General features: G+C 41.1%; 1 protein-coding gene across 1 annotated transcript in view; it reads left to right on the top strand.

Annotated features, from left to right (window-relative positions):
• GLP1R (glucagon like peptide 1 receptor) overlaps nt 1–25,398 on the top strand; it is an 81,896-nt gene that overhangs the window by 18,716 nt on the left and 37,782 nt on the right. The window contains exons 2-3 of the mRNA XM_042022935.1: nt 9,711–9,807; nt 11,052–11,162. Coding sequence (XP_041878869.1) covers nt 9,711–9,807; nt 11,052–11,162 — 208 coding nt within the window. The remainder of the gene's footprint in view (nt 1–9,710; nt 9,808–11,051; nt 11,163–25,398) is intronic.

The following is a 25,398-nucleotide window of genomic DNA, read 5'->3' as shown; positions in this document are numbered from 1 at the left end:
TCTGTACTGGGACCAGTGCTTTTAAATGTCTTTATTAATAGATGGTAGTGGGATTGAGTGCACTCTTGGCAAGTTTGCAGGTGACACTAAGCTGAGTGGTACAGTGGATTCACTGGAGGGAAGGGGTGCCATCCAGAGGGACCTTGACAGGCTTGAGAAGTGGGCCCATGTTCAACAAGGCCAAGTGCAAGGTCCTGCACCAGGATCAGGAGAATCATCAGTATCCACGCAGGCTTGGTGGAGAATGGATCAAGAGCAGCCTTGCAGGTAAGGACTCGAGGGTGCTGGTGTATGGGAAGCTGGACATGAGCTGGCAGTGTGCCCTCACAGCCCAGAAACCCAGCTGTATCCTGGGCTGCATCCAAAACTGTGGCCAGCAGGGTGAGGGAAGGGGGTCTCCCTCTGCTGTTCCTGTGACATCCCACCTGGAATGCTGCATCCAGCTGTGAGGTCCCCCAATAAATGAAAGAAATAGACCTGTTAGACTGGGTCTGGAAGAGGGCCGTGGAAGTGATCTGAGACTTCTACAAAGAAAGGCTGAGAGCACTCAGATAGTTCAGCCCAGAGGAGAGAAGGCTCTGAGGAGACCTTATGGTGGCCTTTCAATACTTAAATGGGGCTTATGAGAAAGGTGGAGAGAGACTTTTTACCAGGGCTTGTAGTGTCATGGGACAAGGGGTAGTGGTTTTAAACTAAAGGAGGGTAAAATGATTTTAGATAGAAAAAATTACTTTGTATGAGCATTATTGTGGTGAACCACTGGAACAGATTGCTCAAAGAAGTTGTGCATGTCCCATCCCTGGAAGTGTTCAAGGCCAGGTTAGATCGAGCTCTGAGCAACCTGATCTGTGTGAAAGATGTCCCTGACCATATCAGGGGTATTAGAACTAGATGATCTTTAAATGTCTTTTAACCCAAACCATCCTATGATTCTGTGTTACTACACAATTTTTAATGAAATGATGAGTTGCTCTTCCAGTAGCCTAGGCTGAATTTTGTTTCTAAATCTGTAAGGGTAGATATGAAGTGCTGTTCTCATCATCAGCTTTGTAGCTTCTGCTGCTCCTGCAGTGTTCTCAGCTTTGCCTTTGTTCATTCCTTAATGTTTCCAGAGCTATACCTTGTGTATCTGTCTAAAAATACATTTTCAACTATTATGTTGTGCTTGCTCTGTTGTACAACTGCATCAATAAAAGTCCTCTGCTAAAGAGCACTTCAGAAGTGTATGTCTAGATTTGCAATGCACAGTAAAGTCTCCTTGTATGATAATGTAATTCTCATGAGTGCTGTATGCTGTCTCCCACTAAAATTGTTGGACTGAGTTCTTCTCTCCAAGAATTTGTGAGTTATAGTTGCTTCTGAATTTTGCATTTTTCTTCTGTCCCTCTGCGTGGTTGCTCAGTAGTTTTCTTCTGGCATTTTTGAGTGGCTCATGTAGTACATCCTTGACAGGAACACTTACCAGAAAGGATGAAAGACATTGTAATGAAGGTAACATTTTCTGGTAACAGCAGCTGCCAATCTAAATGTGTACCTGCTTCAACGGTGAGCATAAGGATTCATGAGTCCTACAGTCACCAAGGACGAAAATCTTTCCAGGCTGGGAAAGTTCTGCATGGGACAGAAAAACTCTGCAGGTAACTGTTCTTGTCTCAGGTCTGTCCGTCACTGGAGACAGAAATATTAGAAACTTGAACCCTATGAGCAGAGGTTTGCACCACATTTTCAGACTATCATACTTGACCTACGGGAGTTTGGTTTTATTTATTTATGTTTCTCGATGATGCTAAATTTTGTAGCATGCTGAAATATTACGCTTTACTTTATTCCCTTTATTTTGAAACTGTATACTATGCAAGTTGATTTAGGTCTTTGTAAGTTTGCTTTGACATCTGTGTCTCTGAATGCCAAATAATGTCTTGATCCAGAAAATGATAGGGGCCAAGAGATATTTTTCTCATTGAGATGCACCTTGTCAAAACAAAAATTTCAGGGTTGGGAAAACTGGTTATTTTCAAAGCACAAGTGAAAGATCCCAGGACAGACCTGGAGTGTTTGGTCCTGGAATGGAAATCCTTGTGGTTAGGGCTGAACTCTCCTGCCTGCTCAGACAGTTTATGTATTTGGAATGATTTGTGGAACAATCAGTCAGCTGAACTGGGAGCTCCCTGTGCAGAAGTACCAAGAAACAGGAATACGCCTCAAATCAGTTTTGGTTTTGTTCTTTAAAATGCCTTATCTGAGATTCTGTGCAGAAGCATTCTGCATTTCCAGACCTTTAGGAGACGCCTGTGCTTATTCTTTTTTCCTTGATCTAGTAAGAACACATCTTGAGAATGGAGGGGGTGGGAGAGGGGAACGGGGTGGTGGTGATAAATGCGCTTATAGGTGCTGTTATAGGCTGCTGTGGAATTGAGCCCAGCCAAACCTTTCTTCTGAAGCTGTGCAGGTGTGTAAAAGGAAAAAGAAAAAGGAATGAGGGCAGGCAGGCCATGAGGGACCATGTGGTGCACTGGTTATTTTCAGCTGAGAGAGAGAGGGTAATGCTGAGATTCAGCCACTGGTTTAAAAAAAACAGAACAACAGCAACAAACAGCACCAAAAAAAAAAGAAATTTGGGCTGAGCAGCTCTGAAGAGGCAGACGGAGGAATGTCTTTTCTGTGCATTGATCGTGTGTGTCTGATGAGAGCTTCCTCTTGCAGCTTTGAGTTCCAAAGCTTAATGTCATGAAACTTGAAGTGAGTGACAGAACAGAGAGGTTTCCATGCTTGGACAGACAGTGAAACACTGTTCTCAAGATTTGCCTTTATCGAAGTCCTGAACCTTTTTGTTTTTCTTGAAGGACTTGTGAGTACTAAGCTGCTGCAGCCTGAGAGCAAGAACAGCTGGCAGGTGTCACCAGGGAGTTTCTCCCTGAATTTGGTAGCTCCTTTTGAGGAAGCTCATTTGTTGCATTTCACTAGCAGGGAGGATGCTGAAAGGTTTCTTTTTCTGGTGCTCTTGAGCTTCTGAAATAATTGGTCATTAGTAACTAAGGAACAGAAGTATTTACAGGAAAAGCTCCTAGAAGCTGGCTTCCCTCTGAATGATAAGTTGTTTTGATCCTGTTTGTTTTTTTCTGAAGGGTGAGGAATTTGTACAGAGTGATCCAACCACTGACAAAGTATCTTGTAAAATATGAGTTGGGAAGCATAATTAATATTATATCATCTGATCAGTCAAGCAGCCCTACAGAAGGGATTGAGAGTAATGACTTTATCTCAGAGGGTCACTTAGTGTTGCATAATGTCAAATGAGTACATTAAACTTGATACTGGGCAACGTAATGTGGCAAGAGAATGTGATAAATACAGAAATCTAGGGAATGTCAGTCCTAAAGTGTGATCTAATTTATGATCTCTGTAAAAGGGTACCTTTAATGATACTACTTTTGAATTACCTATAGTAGAGACATTATTTTTTTTGATGTACCTTCTTCTTTGGCATAGCTTCAGTTCTTAAAGGAGAGTAACTGAACTGTGAGATGTTGCATGTAGTGGATTTAGATTAACTTATTACACGGAAGTTGAACTAAATAGTTATAGAATTGGGTTGAATATCATCTCTTTGGGAGAGTGAGGGTTGAACAATAAAGCCTTCTCCCACACTAACACCCTTCCAGAATGTCTTTTTGGTCTTCCAGAAGCATTGTACTTGAAGGACTGATCCTCGACAGAATTGTTTTATCATGGGGTGAACAGTGATTCAAAGGACTCTGTTAATACCAAGTTCAGTACTGGGTGTTTTGGCTTAGTGTTTAGTTTGGATTTTTATTTTTCGCAACAGCTGAGGAAACATAACTGTTCTTAGAAACAAGTGGTTGGAGCAGCTTGACAAGTTTGTAGTAATACCAGACAAACTGAATCTTGATCTTGAGTGATGGGCTTGGGGGTATAGTAACAGCATCCTTCCAGTCATGTGCTTTCATATTTACTTCAAGTTAGAATTGGAGAAATGTGATGACAAATTTCAGGGGGAGATAAATTTGTTCTGTGAATGGTTAGTGCTGTTGCAGAGTTCTGCTGTGCTACAGCCTCTGTTTTTAAATTTCTGCTCCCAGAATGCTTTTGTGGCAAGCTGAAGCATCTTGCTGCATGGGAAAGCACTTTCAGGAGGGTGGCTATACTTAAGCCCCAAACAAATGAATTCATCTAAGCTTGAAACCTGGAAATCATTCTTTCTTGAACATCCCAATAAATGCAAGATGATACTGGATTCCAGCAAATCTTTGTGGGGTGGTAGTGTTGTGTTCTGTGCCATTTGGGCTGTGATTTTAGGACAAAACTGTAAATTCAAGCTTATGTCCATGCTATGAATTCAATAAACATATTAGGTGACCACTGTGTTGACTTTTATTCACAGAATCACAGAATAAGCTGAGTTGGAAGGGACCCACAAGGATCATTGAGTCCAACTCCTGGCCCTGCACAGCATTATCCCAAGAATGACACCACGTGCCCGAGAGTATTGCCCGAACACTTCCTGAACTCTGCCAGGCTGGTGCTGTGACCACTTCTCTGGGGAGCCTGTTCCAGTGCCCAGCCACCCTCTGGGTGAAGAACCTTTTCCTCATATCCAACCTAACCCTCCCTTCACACAACTTCAGGCCATTCCCTTGGGTCCTGTCACTGGTCACTACAGAGCAGAGATCAGTGCCTGCCCCTCCTCTTCCCCTTGTGAGGAAGCTGTAACTGCAATGAGGTCTCCTCTCAGTCTCCTCCAGGCTGAACAGACCCAGTGACCTCAGCTGCTCCTCACACGGCTTCCCCTCAAGGCCCTTCACCATTGTCACAGCCCTTTGGATGCTCTCCAATAGTTTAATGTCTTTCTTATATCGTGGTGACCTAAACTGCACACAATACTCAAGATGAGGCTGCACCAGTAAATCAGATTTCCTTTTATGACCAGGTAACCCACCTGGTCGATCAAGGGAAAGTTGATGTAACCCTTTTGGATTTCAGTGAAGCTTTTGATCTCATCTCTCACAGATCGTTTTGCACAAAAGTTTGAGCACACAGCTGGATAAACACATCATGTGATGGGTGAGCAACTGGCTCACAGGTCAGGCACAAAGGGTTACAGGGAATGAATTGACATCAGACTGGGGACCTGTCACTAGAGGGGTTCCACAGGGCCCCATCCTTGGCCCGTTGCTCTTCAGCATCTTCATAAACAGCTTGGACACAGGACTGAAAGGGATACTAAGCAAGTTTGCAGATGGTAGAAAACTAGGAGGAGCTGTTGATTGGAGAGGCCCTGCAGAGACCTTGACAAATCAGAGGGCTGGGAAATCACCAACCATATGAAGTTCAACAAGGGAAACTGCTGAATTCTGCACCTGAAATGAGGCAACCCTGGAAGTATGGACAGACTGAGGAAAGCAATGCCATGGGTTCTGGTTGATGGAAAGTTGGACATGAGTCAGCAGTGCCCTGGCAGCCAGGAGGGCCAAGCATGTCCTGGGGTGCAGCAGGCACAGCATCGCCAGCCAGGCAAGGGAGGGGATTGTCCTGCTCTGCTCTGCTCTGCTCTGCACTGATGTATTGATGCAGACCTGTAGCTTATGTTACGTAAAGGATGATTTAATAAGATGTGTATTACATGTGAAAGAATGTTATGAGTCAGAAGGAGCATAAGGCTGGTAGTGTGTAGTCTTCACCTATCTTGGACTTAGTTGCTGTGCTGCTCCTGAGCAGAATAGCCTTGAAATAATGTGTTGCTTTGGGCTTTTCAAAAAGGGCAGTGAAGTTTAAAAGCAACTCACTAGTGCCCTTCTGAGCTAAAAGGCAGTAAATATAATCTGAATCCTCCTCTCACAAGGTAGAGATGCCAGCATTACTACCCAAGGGAATAATACCAAGGCCATGCCAAGCTTATCTTTTGCTTTTGAAGATTAAGATTAGCAATTTGGAGGTCCCAGTGATTGTAACATTACATGTGAGCCTTTAGCAGCAAGGCAAAGTCTTGCTTGTTATCCTGAAATATTAAAAACATGAAAGAGTTGTAACAAGAGTGTTCCTGTTTAAAAATAGACAAGCAAAGGCAAAAGAAATACAAATAGAAGGAGGAATTTCTCACTCTATTGGATGTGAGACCTTATATGTGGTGGTGGGAGAAGAGAGAAGATAATCCCAGGAGTCACCAGTTGCCTCTGAAGCTCTGAGAACTCTCCCTTCCACTTTAATGCCATTTCGTGGTACATTTTGCCTGGAGGCTTTAGACCCTGTGTGCTCAGATTTCACTGTATTAGAATATTGCTTTTGTGGCATTGATCACCTTGTATCTGTGTGGATGCTGGTTTTCATTTCAGCAGGAATAGTTTCAAAGATGTTGAAAAGTGATTAAAATGCTTACTTTTACAGTAGGGCCTATGAAGACAAATGAAAGGGGCTTTCCTATGAAGGTGTTAAGGATTTGTAAGGAATTCTGTCTTCAGACTGTTAAATATGCTAACTTAGAGTGTGCTTACTAGAGACTAATTGTACTTAATTGTATGCGTGCACTGAGAGTCTCCTGTCCTGTCCTCTTGATTGTCCTAATTTTTCTGCATTTGTTTCATGCTCCTCAGGCTGCATTGTCACTCACCTTAACATCTTTCATCCATTCATGTCTTTGACTTTTCCCCCTTAACCAGTCAACTGTGTTTCCATCTTCTCCTCTGCTAAGCTTCTGTGATATATTTTCACCACAGCAAAACTGCTGCTATTTTTGCACCCATTGTTGAATATAAGAGGAAAAATCCCCAGAGTAAACCCACAACTAGATGCTTTCAACAATGAAAATATAATTCTGAGTTTAATGAAGCTATATGTTTTCCATTTGCTCCAAATTTTAGGAGCTGACCCAGGAACCTTGGCCTTGTATACTTTCATTTAGTGCTTTGTTGCAGAAGGAATTAAATAACTTCTCAAGAAAAGACAGTATCTCATATTTGAGTAACTACTTACATGGTGAATCTGTGGCACTGTGTAACTTGTGATTCTTGTTCATGTGGGCCATAAGCTCTGAGAAATAGGAATTAGCATATGTTAAAATCAGGTTTAAGTCAATTTGTCTGATAACAAACCACAGTATTTAGCTGAACCACAGTGAACTGTTGCATAGAGAGAACAAATTAGATTGTCTTAGAATTTATATTTGATTGTCTTATTGCAACACACTGTAGATAATAGAAAACTGTCTACCAAATAGGTCATCTCCACAGAAAGGCATGTCTCATTATTTCACTCTTACAGTTTGCTAATCTCTTTCTTAGAGTTGTCTTCTCACATTGTGAAAAACCAGTATAAGTAGAATGCTTTTACTTTCATTAAATATGGGATAGAGGCTTGCTTTTAAGCTGTAGTTAAAGCTGGTTGTTCCTGCATTCATGAAGGCCGTAGATGAAAGCTTGTTTTAGAAAAATTACTTAAAAGCTTCTTGACTCCAAAAGAGCTAATTTTTTTAGTGCAAGCTGTTTTAGGATATTCTCAAGATATTTTAAAAGGTAGAGTCTTGTTTCTAAGTGAAACTCTGTATGCATCTATATCTTATAATGATTTTAAAAGCTGAATTTGGATTAACTTGATGTAGTCATCCACATGCTTGATCAATAGTTACTTTTTGGGAAGATGCGTGATGTTTAGTAACTTCTGAAATTGTACTGAATTGTAATTTAAGAGTTCATCCTGGAAATGTTCCTTTTAATTCCTTTATTAGACTGTTAACCTGGTGATGAGAGGATAGTGAAACAGTCTTGTGTAACTTCAATTTACCACCCTTGTAAAATGAAGACCTTTAAATGATTCTCTGATTCTAAAAGATATATAACCTAAAAGTCACTTCGCAAAGATGGCCTGAGAGAAACTTAAGTTTGAAAACTGTTTCTCTCCCTGTATTCAGGTCATTTATCCTTACTCAGCCTACGTGGATATGTAAATGGCGTTTTAGTTACTGATGATCTGTTTCTCTACACGCACCTGTAGACCTAATTCAGGTGATGTTTTCTTTCCCCTTCAGGTATGTTGAGCATAGGTCACTATGCTATGGGTTTGTTTTTCCATAGATACATTCAGTAGAATCCATTTGTTTTACAATAGACAGACTTTGCAGCATTTAGTGGCATAGATAAGGTGATTTAAATCAGGCAAACAGGGTCAGAGTTTCCAAGATCCACAGGCTTGTGCTTGTTTTGACTTCAGGGGGACCTGACTAAATTCTTCTAAAATTACGGTGGTGAAGCCGCCCTAGCTACAAGTTAAGTAATAGGTACTTACTCTTGAAACATAACACAGGTATTTACTAAATGTTGTACTTTTCATTGCATATGCAAGACCATATTTGTAGTTAAATGTAGTGGGCTAATCCAGGCAGAAGCATTATGCATATAGTGCTTGGTTTATTTCTTTTCAAACAGTTTTTAATGGGAAGAATATAAAAGAAGAGGACTTGAGAGGTCTGGTCTGTTCTGCTCTTTTATACCAAGGTGATTGCATTGGTGTCTAAATTTTAGTCATACTGGTTGTAGTGGACAGGGTTCAGTTTGACTTTCTTGAAATGCAGTAGAGTTTTAAAATTACTTCTTCATTTTAAAAGAATTCTTCCCATACTCTAGTTTTATTCTAACCATCTGAAAAAGGTTTAGAAGCACAAGTGGAAAACAAAAATTAGCAGTTGAAGCTGGGAGGGTAAAACTGGAAGGATTATTTACCCTCATGCTTCACTAAATAAACTGATTGATATCTGGGATTAAATGAACTTCCTTCCACTCAGCAGCATTAGTGTGTTGTACCATTAGGTTCATACTGTTGATTGTATGTCTGAGACATCCATGAGCCTTTCTCTGGAACAAGAAGGCTGAGTTACCTGCATTGTTGATGACTTACAGCCCCCTAATCCGGATGTTTAAACTTGGTGTATACAAATACAAAGAGGGGGGGAGAAGGAGTAATGTCTTTACTCAAATGCAGCGAGTAAAGCTGGATCTCTGTGAGCCAGGTAGGACATCTGCTAGGGTTGAGTGAGCAGCCAGCCCTGAGTTAGCTGTTCATTCTAATAATGGCTAATTTCCTTTGTCCTCAGGTGAAGTTTGTACGTACTTTTCCACTGCCCCCTCACTACTTGGGGTAGCTGATGGTGGAACCTGCAGCCTGTCAAAACGTGCAAAAAGGAGGTTCCACATCTTTCTGCAGTTTCGGGAAAAATATGCAGGATGCAGGGAAAAGCATCAAAGAAAAAATAAAATGGAAAAGCTTTCATCCACATTTTGGAAGAATGCTTGGGCAATATCCACTGAATACAGTGAATTACCTTGTTTTCATTTATGGGGAAGCAGAAATACTTCTGTTGGAAAGAAAACCTCTACTAATAAAGGACTTACTGCTGTCCCTGTCTTTTCATGAGATAATAAATCACACAACTGGGGCATGTTAAAGAGAGCAAGGCTAGCTCAGTTTGGGTTTCAGTAAGGACACAGTATAGTTTGTAGGGTTTTTGTTTCCTCATGGTGCAAGTAGAAGGGGATTTTTTTGGTTGAAATTAGGCAAATACATAGCATCATCTTGTACCCTTTGTGATAAGCAGTGCTGTTCTGGCTTTTTGTAGTCATTTTCACACTCACCTACTCATTCTGCATGAAAAACGCTACAGTTTAAATCCCTGAAATGTCTGAGACTTGTGATTTCTCTTTCAGAGTTCAGATGGATCCCTCTCTGAGGTTGTGCAAAAATGGAAGGAGTATCAGCTCCAGTGCCAGAAATACTTGTATGAGACACCCCCCATTGTGGCAGGTAAGCTGGTTTGGTATGGATAGGATGTATTAATTTTTAAAATGCATGATAACAGTAGCAAGGGAGTGATTATGAACTTGAAAATACTTCTTTCTGGTCCATTGCTTCTTTATCCCATTTGCTCCTGCCTGCTCTCTGTGGGACTCTTCCCTCTGCTAGAGGAAGCATTTTATGGAGCAATTTCATTGTAAAGATGTTTGTCCTTAGGTCCAGAGTGTTACAGAGTGGCAAGTGGTAGCTGTACCATATCAAACAGCCACTAATGTAATAGACCTGAAACTTGTTTAGGGGTCAAGGTGTTAGGAAATCTGGGACCATGCTGTTCACATTGAACTAGGAGTTTGTGGGTTGTAAAGTTGGTATAAATTATTTTCAGCATTGTAAAATGCTGAAATGGCTTTGGAAAAAAAGCATGCGACTTAAGGAGAAAGAGAATGTAGCTTGTCTTAGCATTTGAGCTGCTGTAACGTGCTGAGAGCATCTGTGATGTGCCAGCATCATGGTGTTCAGAGGACAAGTGGTGATTTGTCAGTGATGCTCACAATTGGATACCATGCAGCCTGTCCTCTGCTTCAGTGCTTTTGTGACACACTGAAGATGGGTCTAAGGTTGTGCCTGTGAAGAATTATTTCAAAACTGTTAATATTCCTTGTCTTAACTACATTATTATGTCAGAGTGAGAGCAGTAGCTGATGACAGTGGCACGGACACATTCATCTCCCTCTGCTGCATTATTCTGTTGAGCAGTTGAGTGCTGCCCTCTAAGAATGACAGTTTAATGAAACTAAAGTTGAAGTATTCTCATGTTGATTAAGCTGTAATGCAAAGTTATGGCTGTGTGTGGGTATTTCATTGGTGGACCTATATATTATAGTAGACTTCCCAACTGCATGACTTTGAACTATTCTGAAGAATTACTATCTTTAGTGTTCATAGCAAAAATGATTTTAAATTAAACTGGGACAAGTAAGGGTCTAAAAAAGAAAAGATAGGTAAATTAATACCAATCCATTACTTTCTTGTCAATTCAGTGCAAGACCCTAATCTGTTCCTTACTTCCTCCCTGAAACAACAGTTTCCTGTGTGAAGATTATCTCTTTTGGATAAATAAATGTCATATAATTCCACATCAGAGCTTAAATGCTTGTGTCTGTATTTCCTCTTACATTCTGCTCTTCAGTCTTTTCCTTCTTGCTGTATTAGTACAAGGCAGTGGCATGACCCTCCCTTCCCTCTCTCTGCAGAAGGCAAGTTCTGCAACAGAACGTTTGATGATTATGCCTGCTGGCCAGACGGACTGCCTGGTACCTATGTGAATGTCAGCTGCCCCTGGTATCTTCCCTGGGCTAATGCAGGTAAGAGTCTTTCCTTATAGGCACAGCTTTAAACCAATCCTATTTTCCTTGCACGATCTTAGCAAGGACAAGATTGGCTTAAATGGCTGTGAGTGCAGTCGGTGCTGTGTAACATAAAAGTAGGGATGGATATTAGTATGATACATTCTTTATCTCTGCTTAGCAGGAGAAGATGAAAATGAGAGAACAGACTTCTTAAAGGTTGCGTTTAGTTTGGATGGTTTTTGCTCTCATCTGGTTTTGCTGCTTGGATAGTGGTGACTGTTAATAACTTAGCTCTGTGTGCTTGCTGAAGGCTATCTAACAGTGATAATGGCTTAGTTGGAAAGCTGAGATAAAAGTAACAAAGGTAACTGGTACGTCATCCTGTAGAAGATACAGACAAAAAAGTCTAAAATGAAAGTGTTTTGTGCTGCTTCCTGGGATAAATTTATTTCTCAGAATGCTGTGAGATGAAGGCATTGTCATTGGTTGTAAAGACTTCTTCTATGAAGGACTGAATGTCACCTTTAGATTTTACACCCTTAAGTGCATGTACACTTGAAGGCAAGGTGTATTAGATCACTTTGTCTAGCATTCTGTCTTTCAAACCAGTGACTTGTACAACTTGTTCTTTGTGAAGACCTTTCTATGCTTTGAGGTCTAAATGAAAGTTCATTAGCCAGCTACAGTGGTGTGGAGAATTGGCTTTGGCCTCTGTAAAAGGGCAGAGGATATTAGTTAATGATAATATATAATTCTGATTGATGGGTGCTAAGTGTATGGTGTAAGTATGGAGAACGTGTTGTAAGTGTTGGTATGAGGGGATATCAGGAATGACAAAGAAAAGGGATGGGACAGTCAAAGATTACTTAAATGTATTGCATAATGTAGGACCTGGGCATAATACACATAGCATGAAATAAGGGGTGGAGATGAAACTTAGTCTGACTGGGTTGGAGGTGACTTTCTACACAACAGCACTTGTCCAGCATCAAAGCACTCACGCCAAGCCCTGCCTGAGGCCCTTGAGGCAAAGGACACCGATGGCTTCCTGGGTTGTATTAGGAAAAGCATCATTGGCAGCTCAAAAGGATGATCCTTCCCCCCTACTCTAGGGGGTGTGACACATTTGGAGTGCTTTGTCCAGTTCTGGGCTCCCCAGTATGAGAGAGACATGGACTTACTTGAACAAGTCCAGCAAATGACCTTGAAATTTATTGAGGAATGAGAGTCTCTTATGAGGTGAGACTGAGAAAGCTGGTGTTCTTCAGCCTGGAGAAGAGAAGGCCTCAGGGGAAATCTTATCAATGTGTATGTTCACATATTGAAATACATAAAATTTCCTTTAAACATAATTATTTTACTGTGAGGTTGGTCAAATACCTAGGACAGGTGACCCAGAGAGGTTTTGGAGTTTCTGTCCTTGAAGAAGATGGTCACAGCCTGACTAGACATGAACAACTTGCCCTAGTTCCTCGCTGTGTTAGGAAATATCCAGAGTCTCATTCCAATGTTGACTGTTTTGTGATTCTCTGTTTCTGTTATTTTTTTATAGGATGATAAATTTTGATAACCAATTATTGTCAGGTATTAAAAATTTCTGTTGCTGTCAGTCAGAGTATGAGATGGGGAGGAGAATTTACATGGTAAATGTTTGGAAAGCTGGAGCTTTCCTTGGGGAATTACAGGTTTTGCAAACTATGCTTTAATAGCTTTTACTGTTTGTGTACCACTCTTGTCCTAGTGGCTGTCAGTCTTGAGCCTGCCCTTCTGTGTATCTCAGCAGCAGATGTGGCCCAGCAGGTTGCCTAGCAGAGTAGCAGGCTGAAAGTGGTATGAAGAACTTTTTACATGCTCAGCAGGTATGTGCTGTGCCACTAGTCTAACTGCACATGATGTCAGTCAGTTCTTGTCCCTGCGTGATGCCACAGAGCTGCTCACTGAGGTGTGACTTCCTTCTTACTCGTTCAGTGTGGCAGCTTCTGAATCCCTGTCTGCATTGTGGGCACGGTTCAGCAATAGTGCTTTCTCTGGGTCTTTGGATTGCTCATTTATCTCAGGGTACACAAGCAACTGCAGGGAGATAGGAATCTGTTCATTGAGAAACTTGAGAGTTAATCTGGTGTTCAGTGCTGTATGCCTATTCAGACTCGTGTGCGTACAGAGACTCAAGAGCAGCCTTTCACAAGACAAATCCACAGAGCATGGGCCTACCGGTCTTTGATGCTAAGGAATAGGTGCATTTGCAAGATTTTTTTTCTTACAGGATCACATCCCTTGTGGTTGCAACATCATCTTCATCCCTTTTTGAAAATGCTGCTTGCAAAGGTAGCCTATAAAGTACAGCAGAGACAATCAATACTGTCCCACTCGTGTCAGATCTCTTTAGAAATGCTGAGGCTGAGACTTCTTTTTGTTGTGTTACCTAGCATGTGTGTCAGCATCCCTGCAAGAGTCTGTATTGGCATACTGTCTGCAAGTACCTGGACTTGGAGGGCTGGGAATATGTTCATGGTAATTGAATAGAAGAAAGATCACAACATTAGACCAAGATTTTATGCTGGAAACCATGTATGCCTGTACTGCTACAGACGTTTTTTGTGACAGGCAAGTAAATTAAACCTGAATTGTCACAGGAATTCTTTTATTATAGGTTGCACTGAAATAGTTGTATTCATTTTTGAGTGCTCTTTTGAGATGTGCCCTGAAGGTTGGGTTATCTTATCTTTCTTCAGTGGCACTGCACTGCAGTCTTTTTTTCATCTGTAGTTACGCAGCAAACTAGATTGGGAATTTCACCCAACTGAAATGTGGGGGCTTCTCCTCATTCCTTTGAGTCTGTCTTTTTTTTTTTTTCTTGTTCTTTCATGTAGATCAGTTTCCTGATTGATTTGATTGCAGCTGTGTTAGTATTCATCTTCTTCAAGTATGCTGGTCATTATATTATTTTCTTAACAGAAAATTATGAAATAAGATTATTATGGGTATCTGAGTAATCGGTATCCCACTTAAAGCCAAAGCAGCTGAAGTTTAGAGTATCCTCTGCTTCAGTGCAGGTTAAATCATTGTCAGTGAATGCAAAATAGGTGGCAAATGCATCCACAGCACAGTGCAGGGGTTGGTATCCTAGCAAATGAGGAGCCCAGACACTGCTGGGTTGTAACTACATGGCAGGAGTTCATAAAGTCATCTGTGTCCCTTTGGTGCCATATAAAATAGCTTTGTGCATGTAGTGAGGGAGCTCTTTCTTGCTTCTTGACAGCAAGAAACAGGATCATGGGGGCAAATGGAACGTGGAAGGGAATCTAATTTTGGTCAAACAAAGTATTCTGTTCAGGGCTCTGTAGGGAAATTTTCTCTTTATGTAGATTTCTTGGTTTTCAAGTGTTATTTTGAAATGCTTTGAAAATACTAAGTGAAATATCTGGACTATCAAAACAAGCACATGCTTTACTTTTGCATGCCTTGCTTCCTTACCCTGCCCCTGCCAAAAAACCCAAACCAAAGCAAAGCTTTTTTGGCCTGCTTATACATCTTTGAAAGAACAAACTATAGAAGTTTTTCAGATCTGTATGAGCTATTTCACTCTACCTCTGTTTGGCTTTTATTTGTTCTTATGCAGCTCCCACTGTGGGCAGGTCTTTGTGGGGAGATGCTGAAGTAGCAGGAGGGAGGTTATTGTTAAATAGATTTGTTCTGCAAAGTTGCCAGTACAGATCCTGGACCACAGCCAGAGCTTGTTGAAGGCAAATTTTATATACTTCTGGCTGACGGAGTTGAAGCTTTTGCTCCTGTATGCGAAGACCACTCAGGTTATGATAGCATTGAAGTTACACCAGGTGAGCTTTGCACACCTTGCTTTCCACATTGTAGTCAGAGAGGTTATGGTAAGTTCTAGGGCCATAGCTGTCTCCAAGCCCAGCCAGTGCAGAAGCTCTGAGGGGAGCAGTAGGGGCTCCTTTAAGGGACAACGGGCACCTTGCCTCACTGTCACTGGCTGTGTGCTTTTTCTTGTTACCTTCTTCTAATTGAAGGCCAGCTGCCAGTAACACCATGTGGATTTGGTAACTGTGGAGCTGCGCAATTCATCTTGCAATTATGCCTCCTCTGGGGTTCTGATATTTTATTGTTTAATAGCACTAAATCCTTTTTAATTAAAAAACCTTCCAGAGGTACCAGTTTCAGACAAGAGTTATGTGAGCAGTTGCCACATCGGTTGCTCCTGTATGCACTGGGCTGCACCAAGGCTGGCTGCAGACTTGCATCAACACAGATGTAGCTGTTGCTCAGATCTCCATTCAAAATCTGAAATATTTGAATGCTTCTGTTTCAGCTTAGGACCTGTCTCTAATTTTGAGGGGTCTGACACCTGAATTAGTTTGATGCCAGTATCTGTGTTGGTATCTTGCTATGGCATGGTAGTGAATTTTGAAGCAATCCCTGATTGTGCTGCTTGCCGTGACTGATTTCGTTTGAGCAGCTTTGGTGTCTGTTTCTTTGGAGGAAACTAAGCCAGAAGCTGTACCCCAGGAGTGCCTTGGATTATTTTCAGTCCTGGAGGGAGGCATAAGACCTGATGATTTGTCTGTACTACCATGAAACCTTCCAGTACAATCATACATGAGCCTTTGGAGGACTTCTGCACTACCAAGGTCTCATTAAATTGTAATGTTTCTTGTGCCAGGTAAAGGGCCAAATGTCTTGTATGCCTTAATTGATGTTGTCCATGAGGCCTCAGTGCTTTGTAGTTCCCTATGCTCTCTAAATCTACCTTTCTCCTAGTTTGAAATAGTTTTCTTCTTTACCTAATAACTTCCATTGTCATTCACTTTTGGTTGAATCACTTGTCTCCTGTAATTCACTTTATTATCTGTATTATCCTCTCTTTATGATGTTGTGTTGCAATGGTGACACCTGCTCCTTTGTTCTCCCAGATCATCAGGCAAAGTACAGCCTGGGGACCCCTGGAAACAACACTGGTTTCCAGCCTGTGACGTGAGAGACCTGAAAGTCTCTCTGGTGGCAGAATAACCCAGCAGTAATACCAGATGACCTCTGATAGTAACCTTGTGGCTGCCTCTGGCTACTAGAGATGGGGTCAGTCTGATTAAATTGTGGAGATATCTGGCACCACAACAATCCTTTACACAATAATTTTGCCCAGTCACAGAGATTGTATGAGCTTCACTTCACATGGGGTGTGGAAGTGCAGAATCAGACTGGGTTGCTGCTCCAGAGTACCTTCAGTTGCAAGGATACATCCAGGTCAGATCTTTCTCATTTCCCCCTGCTGTAACCTACATTTGAGACCCTCTTTCCAGCATTCTTCATTTTCTCTCTGGTGGCGGAACTTCTTTTCCTGATGTGTCTTTAGGTAGGTGTGGGCTCTGCACGAGGCTTGGGGTGGAAGTGGGGCATTATCTTGGAACTGCCAAGTACCAGACGTTAGCAGTTTGACAATGAGATTTTATGCTTGTTTAAAGCAATTTCCCTAGGGTTATGAGATTCAGGCAAACCTTATTGTGGTGCAGCAGAGATCATGGAAATTGTCTGCACAGTCCTCACCCAGCATAAGTGTCTAAGTTAGTCCTGGCTGCTGTTTAAATCATGAACTAATACCTTCCTTCTTGTGTGGTGCCTTTCTTTTCCCAAAAGCTGTAATTATACTTACACAATAGTAAGGGTATCATGTACAGAAATATTGCAGATTTTTTTCCCTGCTACACAAGCAGGAGAACCAAAAGTGTTGAAATGAATCCATCTGTTCCCAAGCTAAGTCTGTCTGTGATTGTTGTGCCCACCAAGGAGAAGGGCTGAGAAAGGAAACAGAACCTGGTTGTGTTTGTCAGGCTGTTGCCTGCCACGAGTGCTTTGGGTCTGTGGCCTGCCATACCGTGACCCAGGTGAGAATTATATGTACACTTCTGCCTCAGCAGGATTTTGTGTCATTGCTGCTGAGGTAGCTGGACCATTGGAAAAGCTTCTGCAGCTAATCTTCTCTTAAATGTGGTTTAGTACCCCCCTCAGCCCCTTACTATCAAACGTGGTCATTCAGGGCTGTTGTTCATGCATCTGCTGTGCTGCAGGATTAAATCCAGTGTCCTGGTCCTCTTCCCTTTCCCTGAGTTGCCTGTGTTTGCGCACTGTTCACACTCAGAGCGGAAGGGAGCTTGGGGACAGAGTGCTATAGTACCAGCAAAAAACAGAAACAGGAGAAAAAAGGTGTTTTTGTTTGTGAAACCTCCTGTGGATAGCTGTGGCATATGGATAGTGCTGTGGCAGTGAAGGTCTAATGTTGCTTGTGCAAAGCAGACCAAAAGAAACTATGTTGCTTTCTAGAGGGCTCTGTGGAAAACCCTAGGGCTGAGGAAGCAGGCATTTCTGTGAGAGTTTTCCTTCAGACAGTTTTTGAAGTTATATGCACGGCAGGAACATTTGGTTCAAGGGACCAAGTTAAACCTTGTCTGATTTAATCTCTCTCACTTTTTGTTTAATCATCCAGCTTCGCAGTTTGAGGTAGCCTTTTAAAACCGAGGCAGCAGATGGCTACGTGAGTGTATAGTTAAAGTACCTGCTTGTCTTTTTGCGTGCAAGAAATAAATTTCACTTCAAATATTGGATACTCTGAAGATTATTAGACACTTACTAAATTTCTTCCCTTCTTTGCTTTAATAAAACCAAGCTTCCAGAAAGCTCTCCAAAATGCTGAAAAGGGGTGTGACCTTTCTCAGTGCAAAATATGTTTCTTTGCATTTGCTAACCAGTAAGCAATTCAGAATTTATACTTCCTTGCACCAAAAGCTGTCTCAAGCTAATTGGCAATTTCAGTTTCCTTAAAGTAATAATAAAAAAAAATCTTAGTCTCTCAAGTTCACCTCTGCCTCTGTTTGTCAGTCTCCATCTGGTAGTGTACCAGAGAACTCTCAAACATATGTTGCTCATCTCAAGGGTAGATATAGGGACTGTTGGCCGAAATAATTTTTAAAATCATTAACGGATAGATATTAACATGCATTTATTTTGGGCCATGTGGCAATGCCATTCTCAGTTTTATCAATTTTGCTTAAACAAAAGGAACATCTGTTTAAATGAGCTGCTGGTTAACTTCAGATTGAGGTGCATATAATAGCGCAGGGGTTTATGACCTTCCAGCTGGGCTGAGATGTGGCTTTCTGTAGGGACAGTGAAAAGCTCTCTGCTCTGCTTCCTCTCCTGCTGCAACCGAAATACATCAGGTGTGTTATAGAACAGGAAACTTTGCATATGGCCCGACACTGAAATGCACATATGTGTGATGGGAGCATGATGTTCATATGTCCAGTATAGATCTGGTCACCTGAGACCTTCTAGGAAGAGTTAAGGTTTTTGCACTGCTTGGCATAGTATTAATGCTGGACAAGCTTGCTGTAGGATATCGGCTTGCTGTGTCTTTGGGAGTTAGAGCAGTTGGCAGGACTGCATGTTTTCCAGAAATTTTTTAGTTATAACTGTATCATGTTTTTGTTTAAAGTAATTCCTTGAAATGCACTGTCAAGGATGTCAAGGCACACCTCAGAAAAGACATAGCTGAGCCTCATTCTGTGTATGCTTGAGAAGTTTTCTTCAGCTGATCTGGCCATGAGTAGTGCCTTTCAGTGAGAAATGAACACCATTAGACCCAGCTGCCAGAAAGAGCTGGACTGCCTCTGTGCCTTGCCCATGCTAGTCTAGGAGGTACCTAGATATGTTTGAACTCAACAATTATCTTAGACTTCATCTATGCTCTCATTACACATTGGCATAACTGAAGTGATTATCTACTTGCTTTTATTTGTTTTCTGTACCAGTGCACTCATAAACAGAGGGACCTCAAACCTTTCTTCAGGTTACTTACACCTAAGAACTTGCAGTTTTTCATTGTTGTGGACAAGGAGTAAACTGAGCTAATTAAGGGTCTGAATAAACAATAGTGCTTGTGTGTGCTACATAATTAAATGCCTTGTTGAAAACAGGTTATTAGCTTTCAGCTCACTTAAATGTTGCTAATTAGTAAAATACTGATTGTTTGGGGTTTTTTCCCCCGACGTCCCAGAAGATGTGAGAAGACATGAATGCCTGATCTTAAAACAGCATAGGTGGAGAGCAACTTGTCCAAATGGCTCACTTCTTACTCCCCTTTTCAGGAATTCCTGGCACTTCACCTTGGGTGTTGGGAAAGGCTCCTCTCACATCCACCTTATGGGTGTCCTCTCACATAACAGATACGCTTTTGGTGTGACAGTGATCTTAAAGGTTACTTCTTTTTCTTAAATACCCTCAGTTAATTTTTGGGTGAAGATATGAACCAATCTACATATATACCTATATATATATATATATATATATGTAAGTAAATGCTTTATGTAAAGGCAACTCAGTCTTTGCCTCTTGAAGTTAGTAGGTCTGTGTTTAAATTTTTTATAATATTTTCATTTGACAGAGTAGTCATGCAAAAAAATGTGGACTGAGTGAAAAGGTGTCTGAATATAAGTAGTCTAATTATAGAATATTCTCCCTTTCATGCCATTTCACAAATGCAACTGTAACTACTGATCTTTACAAGGATTGCACTTCTTAATCATGCACACAGTTTTTATTTGTTTAGCGGTATTATCCTTTTCTACTTGCATGTTTTATTGGTAACTTTCCCCTCGAGAGTTTTTTGTCATAGACTAGATTTTCCCTGAGAGACCCAGGTCCCTGCTATGAATTTTGAAAGTGTCTAATCCTCCTCAAACATGCTCCAAATGTTAGCTGTTAGGATTCCCAGACATCACTTTAATTTTTCTTTGAATAAGAATAAAGCTTTTCTGGGCAATGTTCATGAGAGAATGTGGGTACGTGACTTGTTTGATGACAATAATAATGCCGGTTGATGCCTGCTCAGACTCATATGACTTTCTGGTTCTAACTTACTTTTTGACAATTGGAATGAGCAGAAATGAAGTAGGCAAGAAAAGGATCAAGTGCTCATCGGCATATTTCTTCTGAAGACAAAAAACTGACTTACACATGCAAAAACTGCCTGGTAACGGTCCTGGAGCTTAATGAAGCAGGGCACGAACAATTCCTTTAAACAGAGTGAAAGCATGGGTAAAATGTGGAAAACATTGCATCGGTGTGGCTGATGAATGACAGTGGGCCTCTCTAAGTATTTTTAAATGTGAGGTACCATTGGCAGTGAATATTCAAGGGAAGGATTGCTCCTTGGCAGGAAAAGAGAAGTTTAAGTTGAAGGAATTTTATGTTCATCCAAATACCTTTCAAGCAATGAAAATTGAGCAGAAATGAAAATGGAATCGAGAACTTGGGGAAAATTACCCATTTAAGGGTGTAAGAGAGCCCGATTTTCCGATCAGCTTTGGGTTGGAGGGTAAGAGTCATTGAGATTGGTGTAAAGATTGACTTTGTAAAGGGAAAGTAAATCCAGACATAACTGCATCTTTAGTGGCCTCTGGTCACTATTGACAGAAAAGGTGGTGGCTCCTGTGGTACTGATGGTATGTCTCTTGCTACTTGTGGGGATGAATTCCTTATGAGTGCTTGTTTGTACCTACATTCTCCAGAGGCCATATCACTGTGGAGCGATGTTCCTTTCTCCTGAAGCACATGACTTTTGGGGCCAGACGTGCTTTTGGTGCATGGGCTGAGCAGGGCTTCTTGTGGCCTTGTCGGCTGCAGGAGGTCCAGATCTGAGAGCAGATGTTCTTTGTTGATTTTGCCCCTCTTCGCTGCTTGGCTGGAGCTGGAGGAGCTTTGAGTGATGATGAGGAATGCTGAGGAATAAACTGGCAATAAAGGAGATTTGAGAGGCTGGAGTTAGGTTGCCATTTTAAATACAGTGGTTTTGGAAAACGGCAAGCCTGAGTAGGAGTTGAGAGAAATAGGAAAGTGTGGGGTGAAGGGGAAAGGGGGGGTCAACAGTGGGAAGGTATAAGCATAGAAGCAGCATAGAACTAAACATTGCAGCAGCAGGAAGGGTTGAAGGAATTAACCTGAAGAGGAGAACCAAGGAGGGCAATGCAGTTAGGAGAGAGAAGAATGAAATGTCTTCAGTCTTCGAAATGCATGAGATGCTTAATTTTATTTGTTCTGCTTTCAAGTATCCACATTCTTTACTTTCTGTAGGTAGTGGCTAATACTTGTGGAATTATAGTTAGCACTAAATGAAGTCAGATAGTTTGAGTTAATTTTTATGATCTGTTTAGCAGGTGTCTGTGCTGAAAGCTTCCTGTTGTTTAGGATTTTTTGGATTGTTTTTATAAATATCTTGCAAGAGATGATAAATTTAGCATTATTTAATCAGTGGTTTTTTTATACCATTGTTTTCGCAGATAACCAAATACCACTAATTTCCCTGTTGCCAAAGATTGGCAGTTTGCTTGCAGTGCCTGCCATTTGTTTTAGCCTCCATGTTCTGGAGCTTCTTGTTTTGCTCAGGAACTGCATCAACCAACCAGTGTTTATTTGCATGTGTACTTCCCTCTTCCTCCTGGCTGTGCATATGTAACGTACTAGTTATCTGTTGTTTTTTCTCAAAGTTTTTTTTTTCCCTTGCTTTAGCTCAGCAAGCATTATGCTAGTGATTTGTCTAGTATTTTTCCTTTCCTTTTAGCTTGTTTTTGGGGTTGTTTTTTGATTTTTTAAGGCCTTGGAATATAGACATAGTAAAATAGATCCCTTCGTCTACCCTGGGAAGACCTTAGTTTGCAGACTTCTAAGAGAACTTTTCACTGCATATTTTTTTTGCATCATTTTAATATCCTCTAATAGAATGGCTTCTATTAATTACATTAACTGATCCAATAACTTAAAACCACAAAACCTCTTTCTTAGCACCATTTTTAGAAGTTTATTTTGCATTAAACTTCCGATCACGTTTGTTGTTGCAATAAATTTATTCCAACCCACTTCTCTTTATTCTGAGCAAAACTTTTAATGGTGTTTTTGGTATCTTACCAAATGTTGACAAAGCTGTGCCATTATCATAAATACTTGTTTTTTATAAGCTGCCTTCTTTTATTGCATTAGTTCACATATTTTATATAGTTCATAAACACTCTTTATTAAACCTGATGCTCACATGCATGCGTGCACTTTTATGATTTTTTTTTTAAGTTCATTTCAAAAAGTTATGTTAGGTGTCAGTGTGGTCTAGTGTAGTTAATGCAGCCTTTTCTTAATACAAGTTCCTCAAATTAAAGGCTTGGAGGGTATAGCTCCTTTTAGGGTAATGCTCTGTTAAAAACAATATTGTTTTTCAGAAAGCTCTTTTAATTTTTGAGATACTAACTCATACCCAGTGGTGTATAAGTTTGTGACTTAAGGAATACTTTGTGATTTGGCACGGTCTTCTTTGCTTGCATAACCTTTATTGGCCACCATTATGCAAGCAATTTTTAATTATGAAGCTATATTCTGAGATTATTTTTTTTTCCACAGACCTTATTCCTTTGCTATGAGAATGGATTTGCATGTGAGGTGTAGTAAAGGGGACTCTTCTCTGCAGGATCATTGCCTCATTAACTGAGGAAGTTTGTGTTGAGTGAGGCAAGATATTGCAGAGCTGGCAAGGATGATCTCTGCACTAGGAGAGCTGAATATGCCCATTCAGAACCAATTTTGTGGCTGCATAATTTTCTTTTTGTATAAATGTGACTTTATTATGTTACTAAAATATGGTCCTTATTTTTTGGATCATCTCTTTATGCATATGAGATAATAGCCTTTAGTGTTCATTGGGGAGCTGAATTGTTGGTGGTCTTTGAATGGACCACACAAATAAGAAGATGCTGTATTTGATATAGACTTTATTCAGTCTGCTTAAAATGGCTTGGCATGAATAATTTCACATTAAATTATCTCACTCTATTCTGTGTCCTGAATAAAACCATGGATTCTGTTGGGGAAAAAAAAGTATGGCTGTGTACGTAGAAAGAATGTTACTGGGTGGAACTCAAACTCATGTAGGTAGCTTTAGCTTAACACTTCCTAATTCTTGAATCTTCAGTGTTGTTGTGTTAATGTAATTTCAAAAGGAATGTTTTTAAGTAAGAATTTATATATATGCAGGCAACATCCCTTGGGTGATGCCACACAGCATCATCTCCATCTGCAGTGTCTGTGACTTTGTGCTTTTGGTAGCACAGCAGAGGATGCAGGCACTGAGGATTTCTGGGACAGGTGGGGGGCTGTGCAGCCTGTGGCATGGCCTGTGTTTAGCTGGATCTTCCCTTGCACCATGTGAAGGTATCTGTTAGGTCTGCATAAGGTCATGCCAAGTGGTCACTTCATGTTCTTGCTGCAGGAAGAGAATAATTTTCAGTAGTGTATATTGTTTGGGTGAGAGGTGGGGAAACAGACTCAAACATCCCTATTGTGAATGTTCCCTATCACTAGCTCCTAGCTTGAAAAAGCCAAGAATTTGCCCAGCCTTTTCCAATTAAAAAAAAACCAAAACACTGCAAGGAAGAAGAGTGACAAGAGGAAAAAGAAAAGTAAATGCATTCACACTCCTACCAAGAGACAGACATGAGTTTGCACCCACCTAACAGCTACCTTTACACGGTACAAGGGAAGATCCAGCTAGGCAAGCACAGGCTTTTGTTTTGTTTTGTTTTTTTGTTATTACAAAAGCAGAGGAGTTGAGATAACTAATACATTATGAGGGAAGAGGAATGGTGGGAGAGAATACTGAATAAGGTACCTGTAGTTAAACTGCCTGTTGAGGTAATATAATTTCAGATGATGTGGTGGTAAGCCCAGCACAAAGGAGCACCTTGATAAATGTGATTCTTGGACAGTGGTGCAGGCTGGGGCTCTTCCAGCTCCCTGCAGGCTTCAGAATCAGGCTGTTCCCTCGTGTCATGTTTTTAGCTGCATGCTCCAAGGAATGAGTCCTGGGTTTAGGATGCCTTTGCAATAAGCAGCACCAGGGTTGGGGCTGAGTGAGACTTAGCAGCAGCTTTTACAGCCAAGAGTGATTCCTTTCAGGAGAGCATTGCCCAAGTCACAGCAAGTGACAGAACAGAGCTGCTGCTGAGGGTGCAACCTCCTAATTTCTGATAAATTGTTATCCCCATCAAAGGCCAGGTTGCTCATTTCAGGAACAAGCCAGTCTGCCTTGAGGGCTGTTGTGATGCTCTCATACTGCAGAGTCGCTGCTTTATGGAGAAGATTGTTACCTTTTCCAAAACAATCCCCCTGCTGGAAGTAGAGAACAGATGTTAACAGAGGAGAGGTCTGTAATGTGTGACACAGAGCAGACAGACAAAACTGCAGTCTCTTGTTCTTCTCATTCTCTCATCTCTCTGCCTGAATAGAGTTGATTGGCTAGGAAATGCTGTAATTTATTTTTACAATGAATAATGTTCCAGTTTATCCTCAGGGACAGTTGGGTGAGTAATGTCACACTGACCTGGACACCCTGATGTTGTAAAATGCAGATGAGGTTGCCTGTTTCAAACAGAGAAGTCATTCAATTTGCTTTTATTTCTAGTAAAAGTGGGGCTAATAAGGAAGAGTTTGTGAGCTTTTTGCCCATGCTCTCCCTACATAAAAGTATTCAGCTTCTTCTGGAATTTGATTTGATTTACAGGTTCACTGGATAGATGTTACTAGCTTCAGTGCTGACTCTCTACCTTTTGTCAGCTTACAGAGACTGAGTTTTGGGCATCAGTCCATGTTTTAACATTTAATTCTAATGAGGTGTGATTGACACTGTTCAAATAAACTTGTGCAATTGAGCTGCTGTTTTGCAACTTTTTGCACTTAACTTAAAAAGCAAATAAAATCAGATTCCCTGTGCACTGGGTGTGGATTTGTTTGTTTATTTGCAGAGGATGATAGCCAGTTCTAGAACATAGTGGAGTGATCTGAAGCATTGACTATATGGTAACAGAAGATGTAACAGGACAGGAAAAAGGTATTGCAGGATAGCAAGGAGACAACAACAACCTCGAACCTTCAAAAAAATACTCTTCGTCATTCTGGTCCATTAGAACTGAAGCTGATCATTGTATGCTTGGTGTTTTTGACTGCATTAAAGGTAAGAGGGCCTGAGTCACTTTGCAGAATTCAGGCATGGACAAATGTGAATTGCCTCTGAGTAAACCACCTGCAAGCAAGAAGCTGAAATTGCTCAGCAGTTGCAGGGGAGGCTGTGTGGGTGCCTTCTTTCTGTCATGGCATACAGGCCACCTCCGAGCATGTCACAGTTAGTTTGCATCAGTGTCTA

This window comes from Corvus kubaryi, unplaced genomic scaffold (assembly GCF_017639235.1).
Source record: "Corvus kubaryi isolate FWS band 111438036 unplaced genomic scaffold, C.kubaryi_AGA036_p1.0 37232, whole genome shotgun sequence".
In the NCBI taxonomy this organism is placed as follows: Eukaryota; Metazoa; Chordata; class Aves; order Passeriformes; family Corvidae; genus Corvus; species Corvus kubaryi.
The sequence above is the reverse complement of the archived record's forward strand: the minus strand, read 5'-3'. Positions and strand labels throughout refer to the sequence as shown.